Source organism: Mixophyes fleayi, chromosome 11, assembly GCF_038048845.1.
Source record: "Mixophyes fleayi isolate aMixFle1 chromosome 11, aMixFle1.hap1, whole genome shotgun sequence".
Lineage (NCBI taxonomy): Eukaryota > Metazoa > Chordata > Amphibia > Anura > Limnodynastidae > Mixophyes > Mixophyes fleayi.
The window spans coordinates 46,349,928-46,376,432 of NC_134412.1; the positions used below are offsets into that span (position 1 = coordinate 46,349,928).

The 26,505-nt window shown below is 41.6% G+C and overlaps 1 protein-coding gene across 1 annotated transcript in view; it reads left to right on the plus strand.

Annotated features, from left to right (window-relative positions):
* NHERF4 (NHERF family PDZ scaffold protein 4) overlaps positions 1-26,505 on the plus strand; it is a 396,171-nt gene that overhangs the window by 74,663 nt on the left and 295,003 nt on the right. Inside the window, exon 3 of the mRNA XM_075190611.1 lies at positions 4,014-4,078. Within this exon, the coding sequence (XP_075046712.1) occupies positions 4,014-4,078 (65 nt within the window). The remainder of the gene's footprint in view (positions 1-4,013; positions 4,079-26,505) is intronic.

Here is a 26,505-nt window from a genome sequence, read left to right on the forward strand (position 1 = left end):
AGTCGCAATCACGGCTGCACTAAATCAACCATGCGGTCCGATCGCACGGCTTACAGGTACTAACTATCGGTAAGCTTTGCGATTAATATTTGGGAATGCCGCGAAAACCTGTTATTTTCGCTTCGAGTATGCCATGCATACTCTGTGGTGTCTCTTTATCACCTGCTCTTATTAGAACAGAACACCACTCACACAAAGGTTTCTTTATATCCTGCTCAGCCCTAGAACAGAACCTTTGTTGTCAGGTCACCTTTTTTTTAACATGCCCCGTCAGACACACCTGAACTACAGCGCTATGAATTTTTAAATAGTACCACACTGCCCTCCCAATACTCAATCACGGCCTTGCCATGCGGTCGATTTGCACAGCTCAATGATTCATTATGCGAACCACAGATAACACCGCAATGCTCTGTCCCTTCCAGCAAACAATACCCTTTATCAGTGAATGTCGTGATTAGTATTGGGTGCACGTGCGAAAACCTATAGTTGCCTATAGTTACCAGTATATTTTTGCCTTTATGTATTTATTCACATACACACACATAACCTTTGTTTTCTGTACAGAAAATAACTTTCCCAAACAATGGCACTATCTTTTCAGAGACTTTACCAAGTGCTTCCAGTATGCATATAACAACTATCAAAACTATTGTTCAACCACGTGGCAAATCTACCGTAAGTTTGCGTACGCACAGCAGGAACTACACATACGCACAGCAATGCAATACACTTTAAAACATAAAACGACAATAAAAAGAAACATTTTTCTTTCTTGTCCCTAGATTCTAATTAGCGTTCCTTCAGTCTATGCAACAACGGACATTCGGTTTCGCAACACACAGTGAACCACAGGTATTAGACGCATTACACAGATGCCAATTGCTGGGATATTGACAGCAATTTGTCTATGCACTCATCCATGTTTTCACAAGTACTTAATTTAGTCCCATACAATGTACACCTCAAGTTTATCCTTCTCATCAGACCTTTGTCCTCATACCCATTTTTCAGAGCAGTCAATTGCTCTGAAAAATGTCACTTGCCGAATCTTTATCATTAATGATCAAATATATGTGCTGTTCTACAGCTAAGCCAATGGTGCCCATGACTCTATTCACCTCATCAACATTTGGACTGGCTTCTGGATCTACTGCGATTTTTCACAACGTTTCCCACATTAATTGCATTTGCATTGCAAATTTCTACGTTGCATAATTTTCAGAACTTTTTAATTTAGCAAAGTTCTTACAGATGCCTGTGCTGTGCAATTTTCTTTGTGAACTTATAGTAAACGACTATTCTGTAGGGTATCGGCTTTCTTTTATTCTCTTGTTCTTCTGTTATCGTTCTTTATGTTTAAGCGTTTACTTTAACCCACGGTGCTGGCCCCATAATCTATTGGTTATACCTTTTGATGTTTATATAGATGTTCAGTGGTGTTAATGTGGATGTTAAGCCACAATGCTTTTGTAGCTTAAACAGGATGCTGTTTATTGAAAGATGATAACAGTAGAATGCAGGTACAGTTGATTGTAGTACAGCAGGCAATATATACTTTATGCATTACAGGTCCCTGTATGCAGTAGTCATACAGTTGTGTATGGTGGTACACTCTTATACAGATATGCATATGGAGGCATGCACTATAATTACATAAATATAGATATGTGTGTATATATATATATATATATATATATATATATATATATATATATATATATATATATATTGTGACAGAGTCACTGAAAGGAGGCTAAATGACAGAAGTATATGTCCCAGGCTTCCAGCATTGTGTACATTAAAACACTAGGGAGAATGTGTAGATGTGTGGGCAAAGCTTCCCACAGGGTATTTCTCTGCGCTAACAAGACATGGTAAGGGTCCATGGTGTTATGTATGGAGAAAGAGAAGGGTGGGCTCCATCGATAAGGCCCAGTCTGGGTCTTCTGGCCTGCCAGTACAGACTGATCAAGAGATGCGCCTGTGAAATGCAACCACTGTCTCAGACCTGGGGAGGAGGTGAGTTGCCTTCTGAGACACTCTGATGTGGTATGCAATAAAATGTTGAATGTGTGTGTCACAAATCCGTTGGATATTTAGTGGATCCCTTGTATCTGCTAAATGATAGAGATAGAGCTCATTCAGGGTAGCGAAGTCTAACGGGTAGGTGGTGTTCCCCTGCAAGTATGAATTTCGCTGCTCCTATCCCGCAGGTCGCAATTCCTGTATGAGTGTTGGCAGAGTAATAGGTGGAGTTTGATACAGCGGAGTGGTGACGATAAGTCAGAGAAGTACTGTAGGTAGTGGCGAGGGAGCCAGTCTCATAGGAATGCAGGGTAATGGAAGAATAGCGGAGAAAGTAGCAACGGAGTAGCTAATCTGTAAGTAGTAACTTGAAGCAACAGCAGGTGAGTCACTGGTTCAGCGGTAGTTCGAATGGAAGCAATAGCTGAATAGAATAGCTGATCCGTAGATGATAACTCAAAGCAACAGCAGGTGAATTACTGGTACAGCGGCAGTTAAAATGGAGGCAGTAGTGGAGTAGAACTAGCTGATCCGTACATTGTAACTCAGAGCAACAGCAGGTGAATTACTGGTACAGCAGCAGTTCAAATAGAAGCAGAAGTGGAGTAGAACTTAGCTGATCCGTAGATGGTGATTCAGAGCAACAGGTGGTGAGTTACTGGTACAGCGGCAGTTCATATAGAAGCAGTAGTAGAGTAGAACTTAGCTGGTCCGTAGATGGTAATTCAGAGCACGGCTGTTGAATACTGGTGCAGCAAGCAATTCTATTAGACGCAGGAACTCAGCTGATCAAAGGACGTTCGTACAGAGCAACAGCAGATGAGTCAGACCGAAGGAAGCCAGATCCTTACAGAGAGTGAGTAACTCGAAAAACAGGTATCGGACAGAAGGAAATGGGAGGTTTAAATAGTGCTCCAAAATGCTAGGACCAATGGGGACAGATAGGAGAGAGGGTAGTTGGTTGCACATGCGCAGAACAAGAGACTAGATGGTGGATGTTGATCCGAGAGTAAAGTCAGGACACCCGGGAATTTGGGTTACCTAGAAAACCAAGGAGATGAAGCAAAGCGCTCCTATAGTAACAAGTCCAATAAGCATTCCTGCGGTTAGTGACGTCACCTGATGGCTGACGGCCCTTAGGAACCCCTAAATTCGCAATGGACACGCATGCGCAGTCCGGCTGACGAAGCACGCAGATGTCACATCCCATTGCTAAACAACGCACGCGCACTGTCGACACTGAGGGAGTAAGGTGCGCATCCCTGCGGCAGAGTAGGTAAGCAGAAAGGCAGGTTGGAGGGAAATAGGTCTATTAATTTAATGTGAATATTTTTGACCCTCCAACCAGTCCTACCATCAATAGAATGCATATTTAATAAATAGCCCTATCCCCCCCCCAAACCCAGCTCAAATTAATAGTATTTCCATTTAATAAATAAATCTATTTTCCTCCTCTCAAAACATACCTGGTAATAAATTAAAAGTATTTACATTTAATAAATATACCAATTTCCCACAACCCTCCTCAACATTAAATAATTCATTGAAACCAAGTTTAGCTTCTTTAAATTACTGAAAGGTGTACAAGTGAATAAGTGCAGTCAATACAATCAATACCACTGTGTACGTGCAAACAAAAGAAAATAAAGTCCGGTGCTTGGAAACAAACCATATATAAATCACTATGTATCAGCATATACATAAATAGGAGACAGCAAAAATAGAGGCCTAGGACATGGTGTTAAATCTGAAATAATTAATGGACTCTGCTGCAAAAATTATTTGTGTCAATTATCCTGTTACTATTAGTCTTAATAAAAATGTATGTTGTTGTATGCCTTGTACGTAAGTGAAAAAATTCTACTTTATGACCTTTTAATGTTTTATTTAGCAAGATGTGCACCATGAATAAGGGTGCTAAGACTTTTATGAGGGTATGAGTACAGCTATGGTACTGCACATGTATTTATATTTTGTTCTTTTAGGAGATTTCAATTTAACCCAAAGTTGGGGATTGATAATCCTGCTTTGTGCCTTGGAGAAGACCCAGGTATGTTACTTAACTAATAACAACAATTTGTGTTTCCATGAAAGATTACATCTGGTCATAACTTTAAGCATTATATAATGTATACAATTTAGTTGTAGCTCCACCACTCCTGGACAACAAAGTACTTGTCTTGCTTTACATGAAAACTATTTCTGTCTTATCAGCTGTATACTAAATGTATTTGCGCTTTGGATACCCTTCTAAGGCAATGTTGTAAAAGTTTGATTTTTAATATGAATGGCAGGATTCTGCTTTACAGTAACCACACACATACTCCCCCCACCATCAGCTACAATTGTTAACCCACTTCCACTGCCTTATGTATCGATACCACACACCTTTTAGATTGTAGGAAGGACCATAATTACCTTCTATTATGTATTTTTATGTTATTTTTTTGTATCATGATCTCCTCCATCAAGGGAGGGCTGGCAAACGTTTGCACTGGTGGCGAGACTAAGCTCCTCAGCCTATTCGGAACATTCTAAAGAAAAATAAATGAATGTAGCCCACTATGGGAGCGGCCCTGAGGGCATATGCCCCCTTGCCCCTGCCCTCAATATACAGCACTGTTATGTTGGTACTTTGTAAATAAATAATAATAATAAGCAATCTACATGCTGCAATTTGTTTAGCTACTATTTACAATTTTTTTCTAATCAAAATTTATTTATAAAATGTTTTCACATAAAAAATATATATTTGCTTATGTTTCAGTAAAACATACTGGGCCTGATTCATTAAGGTAAGTAAAGCAAAAAAATGAGTAACTTTACACCTTGGCAAAACCATGTTGCATTGAAGGAGGATATAAATTTAAAATGCGATGGCAGGTTTATATTTGGAGTAGGGCATGTCCAAGATCAACTTTAAATATCAGAACAAATAAGATATCAAGTGTTTGTGTGGTCCATGAAAAAACAGCCAGTTTTTATCTTATGTGCAAAATAAAAAAACTAATTTGCACACCTTGCATTGTAACATGGTTTTGTCCAGGAGAAAACTTTTTAATTTTTTAGCCTTACTTTCCTCAATGAATCAGGCCCACTGTGTTTCATTTGTCTAACTATCTAAGCAATATCGAACTGTGGCATGAAGGGCCCACCGGGTGACTGCAATGCTAGGGGCCCACCAGAGGGGGCCAGCCATCAAAGAGGTGAAACCAGACACTAGAGCGAGAGTGGTCAGCCCACGAAGGACAGCTATCGCCAGTATAGTAGGGCAGCACGGTGGCTAAGTGGTTAGCACTTCTGCCTTACAGCACTGGGGTCTTGAGTTCAATTCCCGACCATGGCCTTATCTGTGTGGAGTTTGTATGTTCTCCCCGTGTTTACGTGGGTTTCCTCCGGGTACTCCAGTTTCCTCCCACAATCCAAAAACATACTACTAGGTTAATTGGCTGCTATCTAGTCTCTCTCTCTGTGTCTCTGTCTGTGTGTGTGTGTGTGTGTGTGTGTGTGTGTTTGTTAGAGAATTTAGACTGTAAGCTCCAATGGGGGAAGGGAATGATGTGAATGAGTTCTCTGTACAGCGCTGCGGAATTAGTGGCGCTATATAAATAAATGGTGATGATGATATAGTATATAAAGAATGTAGTGTGTATATAAAGAGTACACAGTCTTGACCTGCCCCTTAGAATTGGCAGAACAGTCACCGACAATTGGGATTGTCCCACTAGAATCAGAACATTTCATATAATGTCCAACCTGTTCTTGTCACTTTCACCACCTGTGGCTGCTGGTTTCTTTAGCTGCAACTTGTCTGGATCCTGGAATGTTGGGGGCCCTATCTGGAAAAAAAATGGGTACATATAGAAAATCCCAACCAGCCCCAGCGTTAAATCAACAGGACCCACGATTAATACATTAAAGTAACAGTATTCCCATTTAATAAATAAACCTATTTCCCTCCATCCAAACAGCCCCAGCAATAAATTAATAGCATTTACGTATAATAAATATACCTATTTCTTGCAACCGTCACTGCCATTAAATAATTCATTTTCACGTTTAATAAATGGACCTCATGCTCCTCAAACTCAGCCCCACATTCACTTAATACCCCCCAAACTTATTTGCCCCACCATCACCCCACAAACAAAATAGCACCCATTAGTTAGCCACCACCTACCACACACATTACATTGCCATAAGCCCGCTGTGCCATTACACACACATTACTGTGCCCCTTCATCACGCATGCTGTGCCCCCTTATGATCACACTGTGTCCTCCATGCTGCTTTTGCTCCCCCCTTTCTCCTAGCCACCCTTCATCACACTGTGCCATGCTGCTTTGGCCCCCCTTCACACTCTGCCATGCTGCCTTAGCCCCCCTTCACACTCTGCCATGGTGCCTTGGCCCTCCTTCACACTCTGCCATGGTGCCTTGGCCCCTCTTCACACTCTGCCATGCTGCCTTGGCTCCCCCTTGCTTCTGTTCCTTCACTTACCTTTTCTATTGGCTTCTTTCTTTTCTTCTCTTTTGTCTTCTTGCCGACTCCTCTCTGCGCCGCTCCTCACTGAACGTTGGGCGAGGAGGGGCACCGACGCTGCGATCACGTGAGTATTTATTTATTTTAAAGTATCCACTCCCCCCACCAACGAAGAGGGTAGTGATCAGGGTCGGGGCCTACCAGGGGATTCCCTGGCTCCCCGGCAGGCCAGTCCGACCCTGTATCTAAGACAACTCATCAGACATTTTGCTGATTTAATCAAAAGTAAAATACATTTTTAGAGTGAAGTATAAATGACCCGCAAAACTAGGCACAGAATGCTATGGGTATTTTAAAAGACTGTAGAGTAGGAATTCATCTTGAAAAGCACTTGGTGGACACTTGAGCACACAAAAAGCTTTGTGAGTGGTCAGCTTTTGCATTTTGGAAATGCTGTTAGGGTTAAATGCATTAAACCTTTTTAAAAAGAAAAATGGACCCATAGCAACCAATCAGATTCTAGCTATTATTTTCTAGAATGTACTAGATAAATGCTAGCTAAAATCTATTTGGTTGCTATGGGCAACATATACACTATTCCTTTTCAGAAAGTGTGATGCATTTACCTGTTAGAATGTTCAGCATGGTGGGTGGAACTATAGTTCTCTAGGTACCCGGCCTTTTTGGTTCACATATCACACAGGTAAGGAAGCAAGAAAGAGATGATAACCTCTTTATTTAAACAAAGTGTACACACAAAGTAAATGCAACAGTGCTCCAGAAGGAAAAACGTGCTCCCCCACCAAAAATAGACAAGTGTTAGTAAACTCACCAGTGTCAGTAAAAGACCCCAACAAAGTCATCGGCAGGTTACCTCCCAGTTCAGAGTCCCAACAGGCACATACTCCCCCCAATAAAGTCCACAGTTGGCAATCCAGATGGGCTAGTGGTCCTGATCCGTTAGGTAGGTCTGTGTGACTTGCTGATCCCGGCCACTCGACCAACTATCCACCGGCTTGGTGGGGATCTAGATATCAGTCTCCCTACCGATGTAGACACATCAATTCCCCAGAATCTGCGAGTATCTCCAGATGGAGTGATGACAAATCAGTTCTCGAGGTTCAGCACCCTATCTGGCTGAATAGGTTCATGGTTCAATCAATCCTCTCTGGCACTGATAGAGTACAGCTATCCCAACATCAGTCTACGTCCTCTCTGTCCAGAATCTCGCAGCAACAACAACCTCTCCCCTTCGGCTTTCACTTTTTGTTCAACCCCAAAATCTCCCGATTCTTGCCCCCTCCCTGGGCCATACCTTCGGGCCATGATCCATTTACATTGGTGGTGGATGGTAACAGGGGTGGAGGTAGAATATGACCTCAGCAATAGCCCACCTGCTGTTTTACTGCCAGAATGACTGGGCCAGTCCTATGGAAGATAATGGGTAATTGGCCTACCCCATCTTCAGATCTTAGATAGCACTCAGTCCCTCCTAAAGTTAACCCCTTCCACTACTTTGTGATGACACAGGGTCCCCATCTGTTGCATGCTTCCTGTGGGCTTCCTCCCCCTCCCTCTTTGGTCACCAACACTATGCTGGATCCAGCCAACGGGCGGCATTTAATAACTGGATGGGCCTGTGTCACCCAATTGGCCCACTGACTGACAGACCAGGTTGGCCTGATATTCCCACTGTGGTGCCCGATCTCGTCACAAAATACATGTAAATGAAGTTATAATTATTAATATGGAGTCAAATATATATAACCTCATTCTTTATGACAATATTGCTGACCCCATCACTCTCCTTTCCTCTTCCACCCCTGTTTTACCCCTCATCTTTATATATTATATTCATATATTATTAAAACAATGTATTGTTTTCTATTATATTTATTTTAATATTATATTGTACAAACATAGTATTTCAGCGTATTTGTTTATAATGTTTCTCTAATGTTTCTCTAACTTGTTTTGTTATCATTGACGATGAATAAAAAAGATTTGTGAGACATGCATGTAAAAATTATAGGTATAATTACATAGTAAGTTTGAAAAAGACACAAGTCCATCGAGTTCAACCTTTCATAAATTCTAATTGTATTGGCGTCAAGGATTGCAAAACAAAACCCAAGTTGCATCAGATGCTAATTTAGCCTCACATGGAGAAAATTCGTTCCTGACTCCTCTTTCCAAAGTAAATAAACTTAGTGGCTAGGAACCCCTTCTCAGGATTGGAACTAGTTAATTATTTATGGGGTTGAGAACTGTGCCTTATATGTGGACAGTGTATCTTTTCAGTAAAATGAAAGGAAATGGGGAAAGTCACACAGTGTCCTTCATACAACAAGATGCTTAACTGAGTAGCTCCCAATACCCATGGAATCCCAGAAGCATTCTGAAGTCATTAAAGTGCATAATTCAGCCCAAAACACACTTTCTAAATACCCGACAACCTAATGCTTCAAAAGCTGTTCTAGATAGACTTCACAATTGATTACTTGCACAGATAGTGTCCCTCACAGATAAATGCACAGATTAGAAAATTGGAAGTGCACAAATAATGTGCAATTTAGGAACATTCCAGAATTGTTCGCAGTAGGATTGCTCCACTTTCTATTAACTAGTATTCCTTTACTATCTTGGTTTTCCACAGTTGTATTAATGTATAAGTCATACTTGCCAACTCTGGCAGCGCGATCTCCAGAAGGGAAGGTCTCACGCCTGTGTCCTGGGAACGCGGCTATACAGTTTGCGCCTGTGGCCAGGTCCTGCACTGTCTGGCCACCACATTTGTGTGGCAACCATCTTTAAATGGAATCCAGTAGGGGTTAAAAGCACCGGTGCAAATGTGAATGTTTAAGTGGACTAGTCATTAAAATAAAAATGTATTTTTAAGTGTGTGCTGTGATGCTGGTAGAGCAATACCTGGCACCGCAGCAAATGAAGGGTTAAAGCCCGGTGCTAGGCAGAAGAAAGAGTACAAATGTATAAATAAATAAATGTATTTTGACTGTTTGTGCGCGCTGCAGCGCTGGTAGTTAACAGGCTTGTAGCATTGAATTGGTTAAAAATGTATTTAAATAAATTAATGAAAATGTATGTCTATGAAAATGTGTATTTAAACTAAATATGTATAATTAATAAAATGCACTTACCTGCCACTGGTGGTCCAGCGGGGCTACATGAGCAGCCCTGGATCCTTTACTCCCAGACAGCCAGCTTCAGTGGCTGCTGGAGGGACTTCCACAGCAGGCTCCTGGAGTTAAATAGATTCAGGAGGTGCAGTGCCTTCTGGGGGACCCAGGAGGCTAAGTCGCATAATGGAGCTCAAAGAGCTTCAAGTAGTGGCAGGGCAGGAACTGCTATCCAGGGATGTGGCTGTCATCCCCTGGTACTGTTTTCAGCCAGAGGGGAGAGCCAGATTCCGGTGCAGGATCATTGGAAGTAGTTTTAGGCGGGATATTTAAAAGAAAAATCTCGGGGGGCGTGGCCTGGACGCCATCGCGGCTGGTCGCACTTCAGAGGAGTTCCGTGCACTAATCTCCTCTAGACGCTGTTTCCAGACACCTCACAGCCGGCTGGCGTACAGAGATTGGTGAGGACAGTGACGGTGAGCAGCGGGACCTGTTATCAGCCCAGTTTTGCCCTGAAACTATAAAGAGCTTTATGGCACTTTAGGTCGTGGACCCATTTTCAGGCCAAGCCCCGGGACTGACAAAACTGCAGTGGGGCACAGAGGTGAGAGATTATGAGCTACCAGGACCCTATACTCACCGAGTGCGCAACACACGGGTGACTGGTGCCCTGCCTGGTGAAATCTCCCCCCCTGGGAGCTGGGGTTCTTTCCCGTGCTGCCGCTGACACAGGGAGCTCTGGCACCATCTTGTATGTCCTCTCCGTGAGACAGTGATCCCTGCAGCACAAGGTGAGGGGGCAGCAGCTAAGCAGTCTTGAAACAGCGGGCAGGAAGATCTTGCTGGGACTCACAGGTTGCTGTTCAGGCTATCAGCACTGGAGTGTTGTGGGCTTCTGGAGAGGCTCTGGATACCTGTTTCTATGAGATGTGAGACCATCTAATAATATTATAATTGTAGGATCCTCTGACACGGACTGCCTTGGTTCTGTATCCACAATTATATGCTCTCAGAGCGTCATAGTTTCACTTCAAATAACCTCTTTGCCATCTTGTGGTTGTCTGAGAAATTGCATACTGAAGATATTTCTCTTATTTTTTTTTTAAACAAATACACTGCCATCTTGTGGTTGTCTGAGAAATCACTTACAGAAGATATTTATCTTACTTTCTCATCAACACATAGTCCTGCGTATAATGTGTAGTGATGATATCCTCAACCTAGCGTGAATGGAGATCTAGGCAACTATGAGGATAAGTGGCCAGCGATGATCACCAAGCCTATAGTACCTTTCAGTATCACTCTGAGTTCTTATCATAACCTAACCTGGTGAACACCCCGATTTATAGATGGGCTGAGACAGGAGAGGCTCTTACAAAAAAGGTTCTACAAGCCTATCTAGCTCTTCTCAGCGTTCTGATCTTTGGCAATTCTTGAAATCTCCCAGTCCACCGACAATATCTGAAAATCAGCAATCACCATCTCCGGCAGCATCAGTTTCATCTGGTTCACCATCCCTAAGTGCGGGTCAGCTTTCTAATCTTCCAACAGGTTCTCATGATACTAATGAGTGTCAGACGCCGTCCCCACTGATTCCCTGTCAGACGGGGAACGGACGTCTGATCCCCCCGTCGGCTGCCGCGGGCTTCCGGATTGCGGGCGCATGCGCCCTGGCCTCAGTCCCATTGCTAGGCAACGGGACGCTGCTTCAGTTTCCGCCTCCGCTCTCCACCAATCACCTCAGTTTGGATTCTATTTAAACCTGCCTCTGGCGCCATTAGGGTGCCAGAGTAACAGGTTCACGACCAGTGTTCCTGGCTTCCTTATTTCTCCATACTCCTGAGTATTCTGATTCCTGATTACCTGTTGTGACCCCGGCTTGGCGACCATTCTACTCTTCTGTGTGACCCATTCTGTACTGTGACTTCGGCTTGGCGACTATTCCTTTGGATTACCCTTTTGTACCTGATATTCCTGATTGCTGTGACCCGGAACCGTCTGACCCCTCTACGCTACACTGGTAACTGGCTAATAGGACCGCGACCTGCGTGCTCTCTGCTGCGAAGTCCAAACCTCCTTGCGGGTGTCCCTGGTGAACACCAGGGGTACGTTAGACTCCGCGCCTGTTTGACCAGTTGCACCAATACCGGTTAGTGTCTTATTATCTTCAGCCTCATAGGCCTACAGCGTGACAATGAGATTCTACAGCTGCTAAAATCTATGCCTACTAAGCAAGAATTACTGAGCAAGGCAGACTTTGAGAAATTGGAAACTAAGCTGCAAGATATTGTGTGTAAAGGAGTGGCAAACATCCAGGTTGATCTCTCCCACATTACCTTAAGATTATCGGTTTTGGTAGGAGGAGGGAGGAAAGGGTTGAGAACCATAATTGCCTTAAAGAAGTGGTTTCTTGCCAAGCCACAGAATTGAAGCTGATACAAACAAGGATGGATGATCTAGACAACAGAGGCCGCAGGAACAACTTAAGGACACGCAACATTCCAGAAGACATAACAACTCAAGGTCTAGTTGATGTACTGACTAAAATCTTCAATGAGATTCTAGAACAAGATCCAAATGAGCTCATTACATTCGATAGAGCTCATAGAGCCCTTCGTCCAAGAGGGGTAGCATCTGATAGACCCCGGGATGTAATATGCAGACTTCACTACTTTACCCAGAAGGAGGAGATTTTAAACAAAGTCAGACGTTTGGAGAAGGTGGAATTAGATGGGAACGTTATACAGATTTTCCAAGACTTATCGTGGTACACTCTGCAAATACGCAGGATGCTAAGACCTCTCACATCTGAGCTAAGTAAAAACAACATCAGATATCGGTGGGGTTTCCCTATGAGCCTTCAGGTTACTCTCAAAGGTCAATCATTGACTCTCCGGGAACCCTCAGAGCTAGAATCCTTTTGCAAGGCACTTGACATTCAAACGGACACGCTAACTGAATGGCAATCCCATCACCAGCTGCTCTCACCAAATACATCTTCAGCAGGCTCCGATAATATGCAGCGAGTGGGAAAATCAAAGAAGAATGCCAAGAGAAGACAGAGCTTGTCTACTGAGGAGATCACTTGAAAATAATCGCAAATGCTATTGTGTCTTGATATACTCCTGAGTTCTTGGACGCTATGCTGTTTTTCATGACCACATAGCTGTGACCTTCAGTTACAAGTATACTGTTAGATTATATCATATTAGGATATTGTTTGTGTCTTTCGATCTCCTTTTTCCTCTTTACAGATGGGGCAGACGGATGAACTTCTACAGGACTTTGGGTTAGACTGTTTCTAGTTATAGCTGTCTTCCCATCTGTTTTATAATCTTTTGACAAACCATAGAGTTATTCTATATGTATTGAGATATAAAGTTCATTTAGTTTATAAGGGTGTTTACTACAATTACACTACCTAGTGTCTTTAGGTTGTTTTTGAGGTACGTTTTTGTTTTTTTGCAGAAAAAAAAGAAAAGAAAAATAATAATAAAAAAAATAATATATATATATATATATATATATATTTTTCTATGTGTTTGAATAGATTTGTTATTTGGTGGTTATCACTGTCACCAATCCTCTGTGACCCCCCTTAACCGCACTTTCCAATTCGGACACATGCATGACCTTTTTTCATCCTTTTGTGTCAGACGCGGTTTAACTCCTTCCACATTTTTAATGTGGTTCGGTTCTTTCTGGTTATTATTTTTGTTTTTTCATTCTTCCCCCCCTCCCCTTTCTCCCCTTCCCTTTGGCCTCTCCCTCTCTTCTCATATCCTCCAAGAGTACAGTCAATATGTGTACTTTAAGATGTAATAGATATTTTTTTGCGTGGATAAAAATATTCTCATGGCAATGAAACTCAAGATTGCTTCTATTAATGCAAAGGGGCTGAATATACCAGAAAAAAAATCGAGAGCCTCGTGGGATCTCCAGGCTGATAAGGTTGATACAGCTCTTTTTCAAGAAACCCATTTCAGACAGGATGCAGCTTCCCCTTTCCGTAATTAATTTTTATCCCCACGCCTACTTTAGTAGCAACAGTAAAGGGAAGACTTTGGGTGTGGCCATCCTTTTTTCTAAACGTCTTCCACTTCTTAATGTAAAAAAAAATAGGTTGGATGAGGGGTATCCTACTGAAGTGTAAAATCTATAACCATTCATTTACCTTTGTCAATGTTTATTCACCGAACCAGGCTCAGCCTGGATTCTTCTAGAAAATTATGGAGCAAGTGGACTCTCTCCGAGAGGGAATTCTGGTGGTTGGCGGGGACCTGAACTGGACTCTTCACCCAGAGCTAGACTCATCCTCTAAGTCGCATAGATACTCAGACAAATTGTATCGCAAGGTAAGACGCACCCTTCATACCCACCAGCTGGCTGACGTTTTGAGGCTACACCATCCCTCAGATAAGGATTACACTTTCTATTCCCATCCACACGATGTTTACTCAAGAATAGACTATTTGTTCCTTTCTCATAGACACCTGCATATGGTACAAGACACGGTAATTGGCCAAACTACCTGGCTAGATCATGTTCCAGTCTTCCTCACGCTGCACTTAGGTAACCCTCATAAGAAGCCTTGCTTTTGGAAACTTAATGAAACCTTATTACAAAACCCATAGTGTAAAACCCAGATTGCGGATACTATTAAGGATTACATTTCACATAATGACATCCCAGAATCTTCTAAAATCTCAGTTTGGGAGGCTCACAAGTGTGTCGTGAGGGGGAAGCTGATTCAGCTAGGATCATCAATGAAAGCTGAAAAAGAAAGGTCCAAGACTTCCCTTTTGAATAAACTTAGAATATTAGAAATAAGACATCCCTATCGAAGGATATTTTGGCTGAATTAACAGAAACTAGAATAGCTCTTAATAATCTTTTGTCAGACAAAATTAAATGAGATATGCGTAAATGCCGAAGCCGCTTCTTCCAATGGGGTAATAAACCGGGAAGGATGCTTGCTAAGGTCCTACGAGCGCAGAGAGCCACCACGTTTATTCAGGCGATTTCAGATGAAAAGGGGACTAAACACAATACTAGTCAAGACATCGCGAAAGCATTTCACACATACTTTTCCAAGTTATATAACCTCTCACAGGATGCTAAGGACACTCTTCTTGAGAAACAAGCAAATACGGCTACCTACATAGCTGATATTGACTTTCCCACTCTCAGATCCAGAGAAGGCCATGCTTGATGCCCCTTTTGCCTCTTTGGAACTAGCAGAGGCCATCAAATCCACGCCATCTAGAAATAGCCCGTGTCCGGAGGGATTCACTATTACATATTACAAAACTTTTAAAGATATCTTAATTCCCCTAATGCTTCAGGTCTTTAACACGGTCTCTGAAAAGGAAAAATTTACGACTCATGCTTCTTGAACTAATTCACTTGGCATCCAATTCCTCCACCCAGTCTCTGCTGTTGTCAACTGATGCTGAAAAAGCATTTGACAGAATAGAATGGACTTTTTTAAGAGGTGTCCTTACCCATATGGGCTTAGGTCAAACGAGTCTTCACAGAATATTATCACCGACCCTTGGCTAGAATAAAGATAAATGGTGATCTTTCTGACCCTGTTATAATATCTAATGGCACGAGACAAGGCTGCCCTTTATCACCACTTGTCTTTGTTCTATGCATGGAAGCACTGGCAAGGGGAATCAGATTAAACCCTGATATCTCTGGAATCCGAGTGGGTAACTCAACCTACAAACTTGCTCTTTTTGCTGATGATTTGTTAGCAATTATTACTAACCCAGTAATTTCAGTTCCTAATCTGGTTTTAGAGTTCCATAGATTTGGAGTCTTGTCGAACTTTAAGATCAATTATTCTAAATCTGTTGCACTCAATCTTACTGCTCCCTCAGAGGTAGTCGAAGGACTTCAAAGTGCGTTTGCCTTTACTTTGCACTCGAACCATATTAAGTATTTGGGAGTAAACTTCACCAAAGACCCTTCCCAACTACTGGAGGTTAATTTTCAACCCATATATAATGGACTTCGAAAAGATCTGAGAGAGTGGCTGGGGAAGAAATCTTCATGGATAGGTAGAATTAATATTGTTAAGATGAACATTCTCCCACGTGTCTTGTACCTTTTGCAGACCCTGCCGATACACATACCACACAAATGGTTCTCAAACCTGAACTGTGTAATTAAGAACTTTGTGTGGGGGGACAGAAACCTCGCTTTAAGCACGATATTTTATTCAAGCGGAAACAACTTGGCGGGCTCCAACTCCCGCATTTTGAGACTTATTACGATGCTGTTATGCTCAGTAGAATACTTGATTGGACAAGAGTTAAAGCAGACATGCAATGGGTCGCAATAGAGGAATGTTCTCTCGGACACTGTTCGAGCTCCTGTCCCTGGTTTGCGAATCTACCAAATCTTCAACACCCTGTAATAAAGCCTACTATGAGGTGTTGGACCAAACTCCATAAATTTAAATATATCTCTTCGTTTTTTTCGCCTTTGACTTCACTATTTGACAATCAGTCTTTTCCTCCTGGGATCAGGGAAATGGGGAATCTTGAAGTGTGTTTCCTGTAAGAAAACGAGATCTGCCTTAAGGCGTTTAAAGTGCTGGAGAGCCATTGTGCGTTTGGTGGGAGAGTTGAGGCCATTAGCATTGAGGGAGATAATTTTGAGAGTCATGGCGGGTCTGGAGGCTTGGAGCGAGTAGGAGGGCTAGTGAATAGGGACAGAGGTGGGATAGAAAAGGGAAAGTGGGAGACCATCTTCCCCGAAGGGAAGCCGGTCCAGAATAGAAACAAAAGGTACAACATAGGTACCGGAAAAGGGGGGCAAGGCACGGACAGCCAAGAGTGAATGGAAAAATCAACCGCTAGAAGGTCGTGGGAGCAGGACAGTAGGTCAAGCGAGGAGCAATGAGACTACCAAATGAGGAAAAATAACACATTATACATGTAAGCAACTCAAACACTTTTTATGCACTGAAAAGATGCGTTTGGGTGCTAATAAGGAATTGAAATCATATGAAACTATGTGCATCTCCCCCTCAAGCCCTACACATATCCTCTCCGGGATTTATACAATCCTGGTTGAGAACCATTTCTCCTCTATGCCAAAGTTTATAGGGACAGGCCAGAAATCTGCGGACTGGACAGAGCACAGGTGGAGACGTCAGGTACAAGCTGGGTCAGGGCCACAGCCAAAGGTTCAGAGTCCGGGTTCAGGCAGAAGATCAGGGTCACAGGCAAAGGTTCAGAGTCCGCGTACAGGCAGAAGATCAGGGTCACAGGTAAGATTCAGAGTCCAGGAACAAGCAAAGGTCATACACTGAAAGCAGTCTAAGGTTAAACACCAACACAGCACAGAAGCAGGCAGCAATACTGAAACAGAACACTATACCTGGCAGTGAGGCTCAGTCCTCACTGCCTTAAATTGTACTGAGATCCAATCAGGGCAAAGCCCAGCAAGTGCTCCCAGAGCTTGCTTAATTAATTACTGGCACTGCGGGCCAATGAAAAGAGCAGAGTACCCAGCTGCACATTAATCTAATCAGCCATAATTGGCTGAGCCTAAACAGCCCTGCACGTGCGCACGGTTGTTTGACAGTGGTCGGGCACGGTGGCAGAGAGCCTATAGCGCCCCTGTTGTTGCCTAGGCAACCGCGATGAGGGAGCCGGAAGTGACTCCCCGGTCGTCATGGAGACGGCCGGGACGCCACCAACAGAGGACAGACAGTTGCGGCGGTGCCCGCGGTCGCAGCAGCTGCTGACAATGACTCATACACTAACCATGATTACTCTGAAGAGTTATTGAGCGTTAGTCCCGCTGCTGCTGGGGGTCGATCTTCAACCCAGAAGAAGACTACTAGTAGTTTACAACAATTGACTGTTAATCAATCGTTTGCTAGAGTAAGAAAGCTGTCACCCAGTCGCAAAGCGGATCACAGATGCCATGGGGACTATGCTATTATTAGATCTGCGTCCATTACCCACTATTAATGCAGCAGGTTTTAACAGTTACTTGAGGTCTTCTGTCCCTATTACCAAATTCCATCACAACACCATTTTACTAGAAAAGCTATTCCTCACTGTGACAGGATGGTCCGCCTATGCAACCCTGTCTGTTTTTGCTGGGAACCGGCTGAGCCACGTCCCCTTTCGTTATCCAAAAAGTACCCTCTTGCCACAGTAGGAGGGGCTCATAATGCTGCCACCACTGGACTCCTTACCGGCATTCATTTCCGGGTTTCTTCTGGGTCCCTGACGCTGCTAGTGTACCTCGTTGCTGATGTACCTGGGCTGGTAACTCTGGGCCTCTTACTATGGATCCGAGTTGCTGTGAATGGATCTCCCCTGGCCTATCACAATAACCAGGGCTGCATGGGTAGCAGGTAGAGCGGTGGCACTGGAAAACTTGGGTCCAAACCGCAGAGACAGCCGGAGAACCGATTAGATTTTTTGGTCTAATCTGTAGATCACAGGAATACAACGATATTGAAGATGTTTCCAACCAGGTCTTTTAAGCAAGATGGTTTATTTGCTCACACGCACTGGTGGAATATACCAGTGTGCTTAGGTAAGATGAAAAATCAGAAGAACATTTACATGCTCACACAGCTCATCTTTTATACAGTTCTGACATAGGCTATTTTTAGAATCAGGATGTAAGCCTGTTTACCAAAACATTGATTTACATACATTGCAAAGCCTCTAATATTTATACTTAGCTATGAAATTCTTAAAAAACTTGCTGTGATATCCTGCAACTTTGTTTGAGATGCAGAAAATGTAGCAGCACGTTTAAATTAAACCTTCCTGTCTCCAAGTTAAACTTCACACATCAAAAGCCCTGATTAGCATGTGGCCTGTCATCAGACCATTCGGAATACATATTCACACAGAACAACAAAAGGACCCACAACAAATCACTTCCCAAAATAACAAAACACCAAAGGTTTGGTAAACACAGGCTCATTGTATCAGATATATACATCAGAAATAGGCATTTCCTATAGCAAGGTTAGACAAGAGACTAATTTCTGGTCTCAGAAATAGCGATTTCCTATCTTGCAATATACACAATATCAAAAAATAAGTGCAAAAGCAATTACATAAATAAGTGCCCTGTGCTATTCGCTTTAAATAAATTTTTAACAAAAGTTATTTAATAGTGATCCAGTCACACTCACCTCTACCAGAAAGTTGATAAAATGTAATTATTGGGCTACAAAATGCCATTCTACCCACTGTACACTTAACCACAGATATGGGGACAAGCGGAACTGGGCAAACTAAAGATTATATGACTGTGACAGCCCACTGGGTTGGTGATTCGCCTTCACCAGCAGGAACAGCAGCAGCATGTACCCAAGTATACATCACATGTTTCAGAAGTAGGCTACTCTGTGTATCAGCGGCTTCACTAAGAGGCATACAGCTGACAATCTGTTACAAAAACTAAGGGATGTCAATGCAACATGGCTAATCCTGCTTGGACTCTCCTGAGGATATGTGATTTTTGATAACGCCACCAATATTGTTAGAGCATTACAGCGGGGGGGGGGGGGGGATTCCATCACATTTCCTGTTTTGCTCACACAATCAACTTGGTGTTACAGAACTTTTTAAAAAATACAGGAGATGCTGTCTGTGTCCCGAAAAGTACAAATTCCATGAGGAAGGCCATTATCGGCAATTACATCAAAGTACACAGATTTCTGTGATGGTGGCTTCCAGCGGGGATGAATTAGTGTTGTTTGAGGAAGGTGTACACAATGATGAGGATGAATATGATGACAGTGTAGATTGCAGGTGCTGAAATCCAGCTAAGAGAAGGGAGCTACCTGATGATGGTATGCCTGGTAATATTTTTGGTAGAATGGTATCTTGGCAATTGTATGTTTTTCTACAGTAAACTTTCACCTTTTTTAGAGAGGTTTTTTTTTTCTTTAAAAGGGTACAAGCTTTTTATTTACATTTTTGTTTCCCTGACTTAAAACCACTACGCACTTGAACATTGGCTTTAGCACATGAGTTAGAGAGATTAGAATCATCATGACTGAGACTGGAGAGTGACACCAACAATGTCACCCCTCCTGTTTCTGTATGAGCTATGGCACAATATAATGTCACTGGAGACTTTGAAGAACATTGACAGCCCTATTATTACAATTTCTGTTTCAGCACTGAACCCTGCCAACTCTCCTGTTTCTGAGTAAGCTATGGTACAGTAAAATGTAACTGCAGATTTAGACCAAGCCAACCAGCACTATAATTTCTATTTCAGCAATGACTCTTAGCAATGGAGCACTCTTCTTTGTCTGTTAACTATATAACACAGTATAATTTGCCTGCAAATTCAGAAGACAAGCCTGCAAGGACTAGTATTTGTATTTCAGCAATGACAATTAGCAATGGAGCACTCCTCTTTGTCTGTTACCTATATAACACGTCTGAATTTGCCTGCAAATTCAAAAGAAAACCCTGCAAGGACTAGTACTTGTATTTCAGCAATGACAATTAGCAATGCAGCTCTCCTTTTTATGCTACCTATATAACACTGTAGAATATTTTCTGCAGATTTACACCAACCCTGACAGCACTAGTTTTTTTTATTTTTATGCAATGAGAAATATCAGCACAGCTTTCCTTTTTTGTGTTCCCTATATAACACAGTAGAATTGGACTGCAGAATTACATCAACCCTGTAAGCACTATTATTTGTATTTTTCTGCAATGAGATTTAACACTGGAGCTCTCCTATCCATGTGTTACCTATACAACACAGTAGAATTGGACTGCAGAATTACTCCAACCCTGCCAGCAGCACTAGTATTTGTATATTTCTGCAATGAGATTTGGACACTGGAGCTATGGAGCTCTCCTGAATGTCACTGATTACGGGCCTGATTCATTAAGGATCTTAAATGAAAAGGATCCTTATTTCAGTCTCCTGGACAAAACCATGTTATAATGCAAGGGGTGCAAATGAGTGTTCTGTTTTGCACATAAGTTAAATACTGACTGTTTTTTCATGTAGCCCACAAATACTTGATAGCTTATTTGTACACTGAAATTTAAAGTTGATATTTGTGTGTTACATGAAAAAACAGTCAGTATTTAACTTATGTGCAAAACCAGCCCATAATGTACAAACTTTGTCCCATAAGTAATATTACTGATCATAACAATAACTTGTAGGGAAGAGCAGTTAGAAACCGCCTCCTCTCCAGCTCACAACCAACTATTATCAAGAGAACATCAAAGAGACACTGAAGTGAGGGGAGACCAGAGGGAAGAGACAAAACAAATCTCCTTCCTTATAATAAAATTGTAGGGTCTTGAAGAAATATTCTAGTTTCAAACCAAAGTGTTTGGTGGAAATACTCATGTAGCTGTGTTCACAGTGGGGTAGGTAGAATATTTATATAACTTTCCCATGTTTCAAAAAATTTACAAGTTAATTTTCCTTTCTGGAGAGACGCCTCCAACCAATCCATCCGTAAAAGGAAATACATCTTTCCCTTAAATAAGTCCAGTGTTGGAGGGGAATTCTGAATCCACACATGGAGAATCGATTTTCTAGCCGCTGCCGAGATTGCCATAAGCAACTTTCTCCCTCCTGTTGAAGTACGTGTATCAGGTGGCAGTATGCCCAACGCTGTCCAATCAGGGGTAAGTGGCAAATACTTTACTAACTCTGTTGTTGCAAATCTCTGTATTCGGGTCCAGAAGACCCTAATCACAGGACAAGCCCAAAAGCAATGATACAAGTCTGCTTGCAATTCACCACATTTGGGACATCTAGGGTCATCTGTTAACCCAATAATTCCTCGACGATGGGGTGAAAGATATCCTCTATGAAATATGTTGAGGAACATTTCTGTGTATGTGGATGCTGGAAGGATTTTTATTGATCTAGCTAGTTCCTTTAATAACATCTGTTCTGTCAATCTAGGGAAGTATTGTACCCACCCACTAAGACCCGATGACATTTTGGTACGATCTTTTATGGTTCTTAAAAAAGTATAATTTGCCATATATTTCTAACAGAAAGTACAAGGGGATTTTCAAGAGTATGAGCAGGTAATTACTGATCATGTAAATGAAGAAAGGCCTTTATGTGAATATTAGAGAGAAATTGTTTCTCCACTGCTAGATTAGTTAGATGCTTAGGTCTGATAGCCAGTCTTTCAGGTAACGTAGTTGGGCTGCGTAGCTATATTGAACCACATCAGGAAGATTTATGCCCCCATTTGTCCTAGGTTGTTGGAGTTTAATGGGGCTGATCATAGGATGTTTCCTATTCCATATAAATCTAAGATACAAATAATTAATGCATTGTGAATCTTTTTGTGTTAGCAGGAGTGGTAATGTTTGTAATTGGTATAACATATGAGGAAATTATATAATCTTCAAGAGGTTCTCCCATCCAATGTATGAAAGGTTGAGTTTTTCCCAGCCATTCAGTTCCTTCTGCATATCAATTATGGCTTTGCCAATATTAAGATTATAGAGAGTGGCCATGTTCCTCGGAAGTCGGACCCCAAAATACAATATCGACTTAGCCACCCATTCCAAATTAAGAGTTCGAGCCCAAGTAGGTTTCGATGGGCCTTTTCCTAAGAAAATAGCTGTTGATTTCTCAAAGTTCACCTCAAATCCTGAAACTGATCCAATCTCCCCGATTTTATCCATTAATAGACTAAGGCAGGACTCTGGATTTGAAATATGTAATAAAATATCATCAGCAGACGCCGTGATTTTAGTAAATTCAGTCCCTACAGCTATGCCCTTGAGTTGGGGCCATTGCTGAATTATTCTCAAAATTGAGTCTAATGCTAGATTAAACAGTAATGGGGACATCGGACATCCCTGTCGAGTACCCCTTGTCATCACCATTGAATTACCCAATGTTGTGTTAACCATTAAAGATGTTGATGGGGTATCATAAAAGAAATCTATCAATGCTATAAAGTTCGGCCCAAATTCCCTTCTTTGCAGTACAGCCGATAAGTAGGACCATGATACTGTATCAAATGCTTTATGAGCGTCCAGACTGAGAAGCATATTAGACAAGTGAGATTTTTGAGACAAAACTATTATCGAGGCTATTGCAGTGCGAATACCGCGCATCGAGTGGCGCCCATGTACAAAACCTAACTGATGTGAGTTTAATAAAGTGGGCAATATTGCTTGGAGGTGCTTAGTCATTATACGAGAGAGAATTTTGAAGTCTAGATTTAATAATGTTATAGGGCGGTATGAGGACATTAGCATAAGATCCTTATTTGGTTTCGGGATTAGTGTAGTATATGCTTGATTAAAAGAAGAATATTGTGGGCGCTGACGATTAATTGTTCGATAAAGTTCTAATAAAGTCGGGATTATTGCTACCTTCAGAAGTTTATAGTACTCCCCAGAGTACCCGTCAGGGCCGGGGGATTTATGAAGCTTCAAGTCAGAAATAGTATCTGAAATTTCTTGAGCAGTAATCTCAGTATTTAATAGGTCCTGTTGTTCCGATGATAACTTAGGTAGGTTAGCTTCTTGCAAAATATAATTTAACAACGGGTTATTAGGTGGAGTGGCTGTGTAAAGAGTTTTATAATATGTAAAGAAAGCCTCGGCAATTTCTTTGGATTAAGTTAGAGGTGTTGGGGAATTTGGATTTTTAATGGCTACTATATGACTTCTGCGTCTAAAAGGTTTAGATAAATTTGCTAAAAGTCTGCCCGCTCTATTTCCCCAGAGCCAACAGATAATTTTCTAGTATTTGTTTTGCCTGCCTATATAGAGCTAGATTTGTATCTTTGGGGACAGAAAGATCAACATTATATTGGATACGCATTGATCTTAAGAGGGATTGATATAATTTATTTGATTCCTTTTTCCTATTTGCCATATGTGCTATTATATTCCCCCCTCATAACCGCCTTCGAGGTTTCCCAAAATAGTATTGGATTATCAAAATGATCAATGTTATTGTCTTGATATTCTATCCAATGATATTTAAGGTGCTGTTTAAAATTTTCTGATGTGTATAAATACGATGAAAATCTCTAGGTGGAGTTCCGCTGCCCCTTCAAAGGGAGGCGGATCGACACTGTTACAGGGGCGTGGTCCGTTATCAATATAGAGCCAATATCCGCCTCTACTACCTCAGTAATCAAAGAGTCTGACACAAATATTTAGTCAAGCCTAGATAGGGAACTGTGGACTCTGGAATGAAAAGTAAAAGATTTATCTGATGGATTTAACAATCTCCATGGGTCTGTGAGACCATGGGTTAAATGTATCAATCTGCGGGTTCTTCAACAACCGCGTGTTCAGCCTCTTCCGCGATTAAATTTCAAGCGGCGCTGCATTGTAAAGGGTTAACTTCCCTTTACAATGCAGCGCCGCTTTAAGAGGAAGAGGCTGAACACGCGGGTGTTGAAGAACCCGCAGATTGATACATTTACCCCCATGTGTTATTTTGAGAGTAGAAATCTGAGTCCACATTTCAGACCTAAGATTCTGAAGAATAGGGTTTTTGTCAATAGTTGGATCATCGACTACATTAAAATCACCCCCTATCTGCAGATTTGGTGTTTCTCTTGCAATAAACTGGGAGATAAAATGAAAAAATAATTTTTGATTGACGTTGGGAGCATAGATGTTTAGTAACGTGTATTTATAATCATGGATTTGTACGTCTAATAGTAAATATCTGCTGTTTGGTTCTATTATCTTATCTAAAATTGTGTATGGCACACTCCTTCCGAACAACACGGTAACCCCCTATATTTGTTTCTGTATTGGGCTGATATATTTTCGACAATCCATGAATCTTTAAGACTAGAATCATCTCCTATCTTCCAATGCGTTTCCTGCAAGAAGATGACATCAGGTTTATGCCGTTTAAGATGAGTTGTATCTCCTTTTCGTTTTATTGGAGTGTTTAACCACCTACGTTCCACGAGATTATTTTAAAAGGTGGGGGAGGTCGGGGAAGAGAGGTAAAGTCTGAATGAGTAGATGACATGGTCAGCTCGCCCCCCTGGGGATTGGTTACTCACGGACTGTAGCATTTCCCCGTGTAGTCTTACGGTATTAGAAAGCCTGCAATTCCTGAAAGTGTAGCTGGATAAAGTAAGGAAAAATTTTGTTGCTGTCTATCAGATCTTTACATACAGCTGAGAACTCTTTGCATTTTTGTGATACAATGACTGAGAAGTCTTGAAATATTAGGATTTTCCTTTAATAATCAATGACCCCTGTTTTCTATAGGCCCCCAGTATTGCTTCTTTTGCCCTATAATCCAGAAACCTGGCTATAACTGGGCGGGGTCTTGATCTCTCTCCCTCTCTCTCCTGACCTGTCCTTTGTGCTCTTTCAATATGAGGTTTATCCATGGATTCTTCAAGCTCTAGAGCCAAAGGAATCAGAACACTCAGGTAATGAGTAAGTTGTGATGCTTTCATTTTCTCTGGTATTCCTATGAATCCAAGGTTATTCTTCTGATTCCTGTTTTCCAGGTCATCAAGCTTATCTCTGAGTTGTTGGAGAGTTTGGGAGTGACTATCTACATTGGCATCACGTGACTAATTTTTATCTTCTATGTCACTAGTTCTTTGTTCCAATTCAGCAATACGGGTTGTATTAGCCGAAATGGTAGACAGAACATTCTCAACCGTATCACACAAAGCTTGGGACTGTTTATCAATCTGAGGCATGAATATGGCTGAGAATTCCACTGCCGCTATGGAAGGGGATGTACTTTGCGATGGGACCATTGCAGGTTCAGAATTATCAGATTGGGCCATCTCTGATCATGGGGGAGAAGGGACAGGTTTAGTAGTTTGTGATTTCAGTTTTCCCATTGTAGGAAGGGAAGTTTTAGATACACTTGCCCCTGTTTTTTGTTTATGTAAGAATTTTTCCATGGAATGCACAAGATAGGTTTTAAGAGAGAGTCCCTCTCATTGGTATGTGCCTAGGTTGTTAGATTAGAATTAGAGATTTAAATTTTCTTCTCTTCTTGAGAAACTACATTTACAGTACTGGACTAAGCCTCACATGTACCAGTACTGTTTCTTCAACTCTGATTCACAAATTATCTGTTACTGACACAATTAAGGCATCACCCACAAGTTGTGACCTTATGATTCTCTTAACTGTTTAACCCTATGATTTTAATTTTAGTATTTTCAAAAGTGTTTGGGCACTTGTCCCCACTAAGTGGTAGCAGAATCCCAAATATGCAGGGTATGTACCTAAGTTATTAGTTTTGAAAAGATAATTTAGTTTCTTTTACCTTTAAGGGATTACAGTTGCATTATTTAACTATACAGTAGTAACATAAACAATATGTTCGAGATTCTCACATTCAAGTTAAATAGTCACTAATACAGTAAGGTTATCCCTCATAAACCTGTTGTTAATTAAGTGACTACAAATTTTGGCTTGTGGTATTTAAGAGCGCTATACGTCTACCACCAGGTGTCAGCAGGGTTATATAATGAGAACTTATCACGTATAAAAGTTAGCACAGATATGGGTAATTTCAACAAGCATGTAAGAAATCAGTTTTCTTGAATCACACACTTAGCATTACATAAACTGTGATAAGAGAAAGGAGAAACTCACAATAGGGTTGAAATTTACGACCTCTTGCTTCTCAGCTGTAACATGAATTACTCTAGGAGAGCATGTATTGCTGGTTATAGAAAGTTTGTTCTATCCAAATCAATTGTGACACAATAAGAAAGTGCAGAGATGTTTAGTGTTTCCAGCTCTTGTTATAATTTCACCCCACTGAAGATGTTTGTGCGCTAGAGGATGATAGACATCGGGATTCTCTATATCAAAATAGGTTAGCCCCC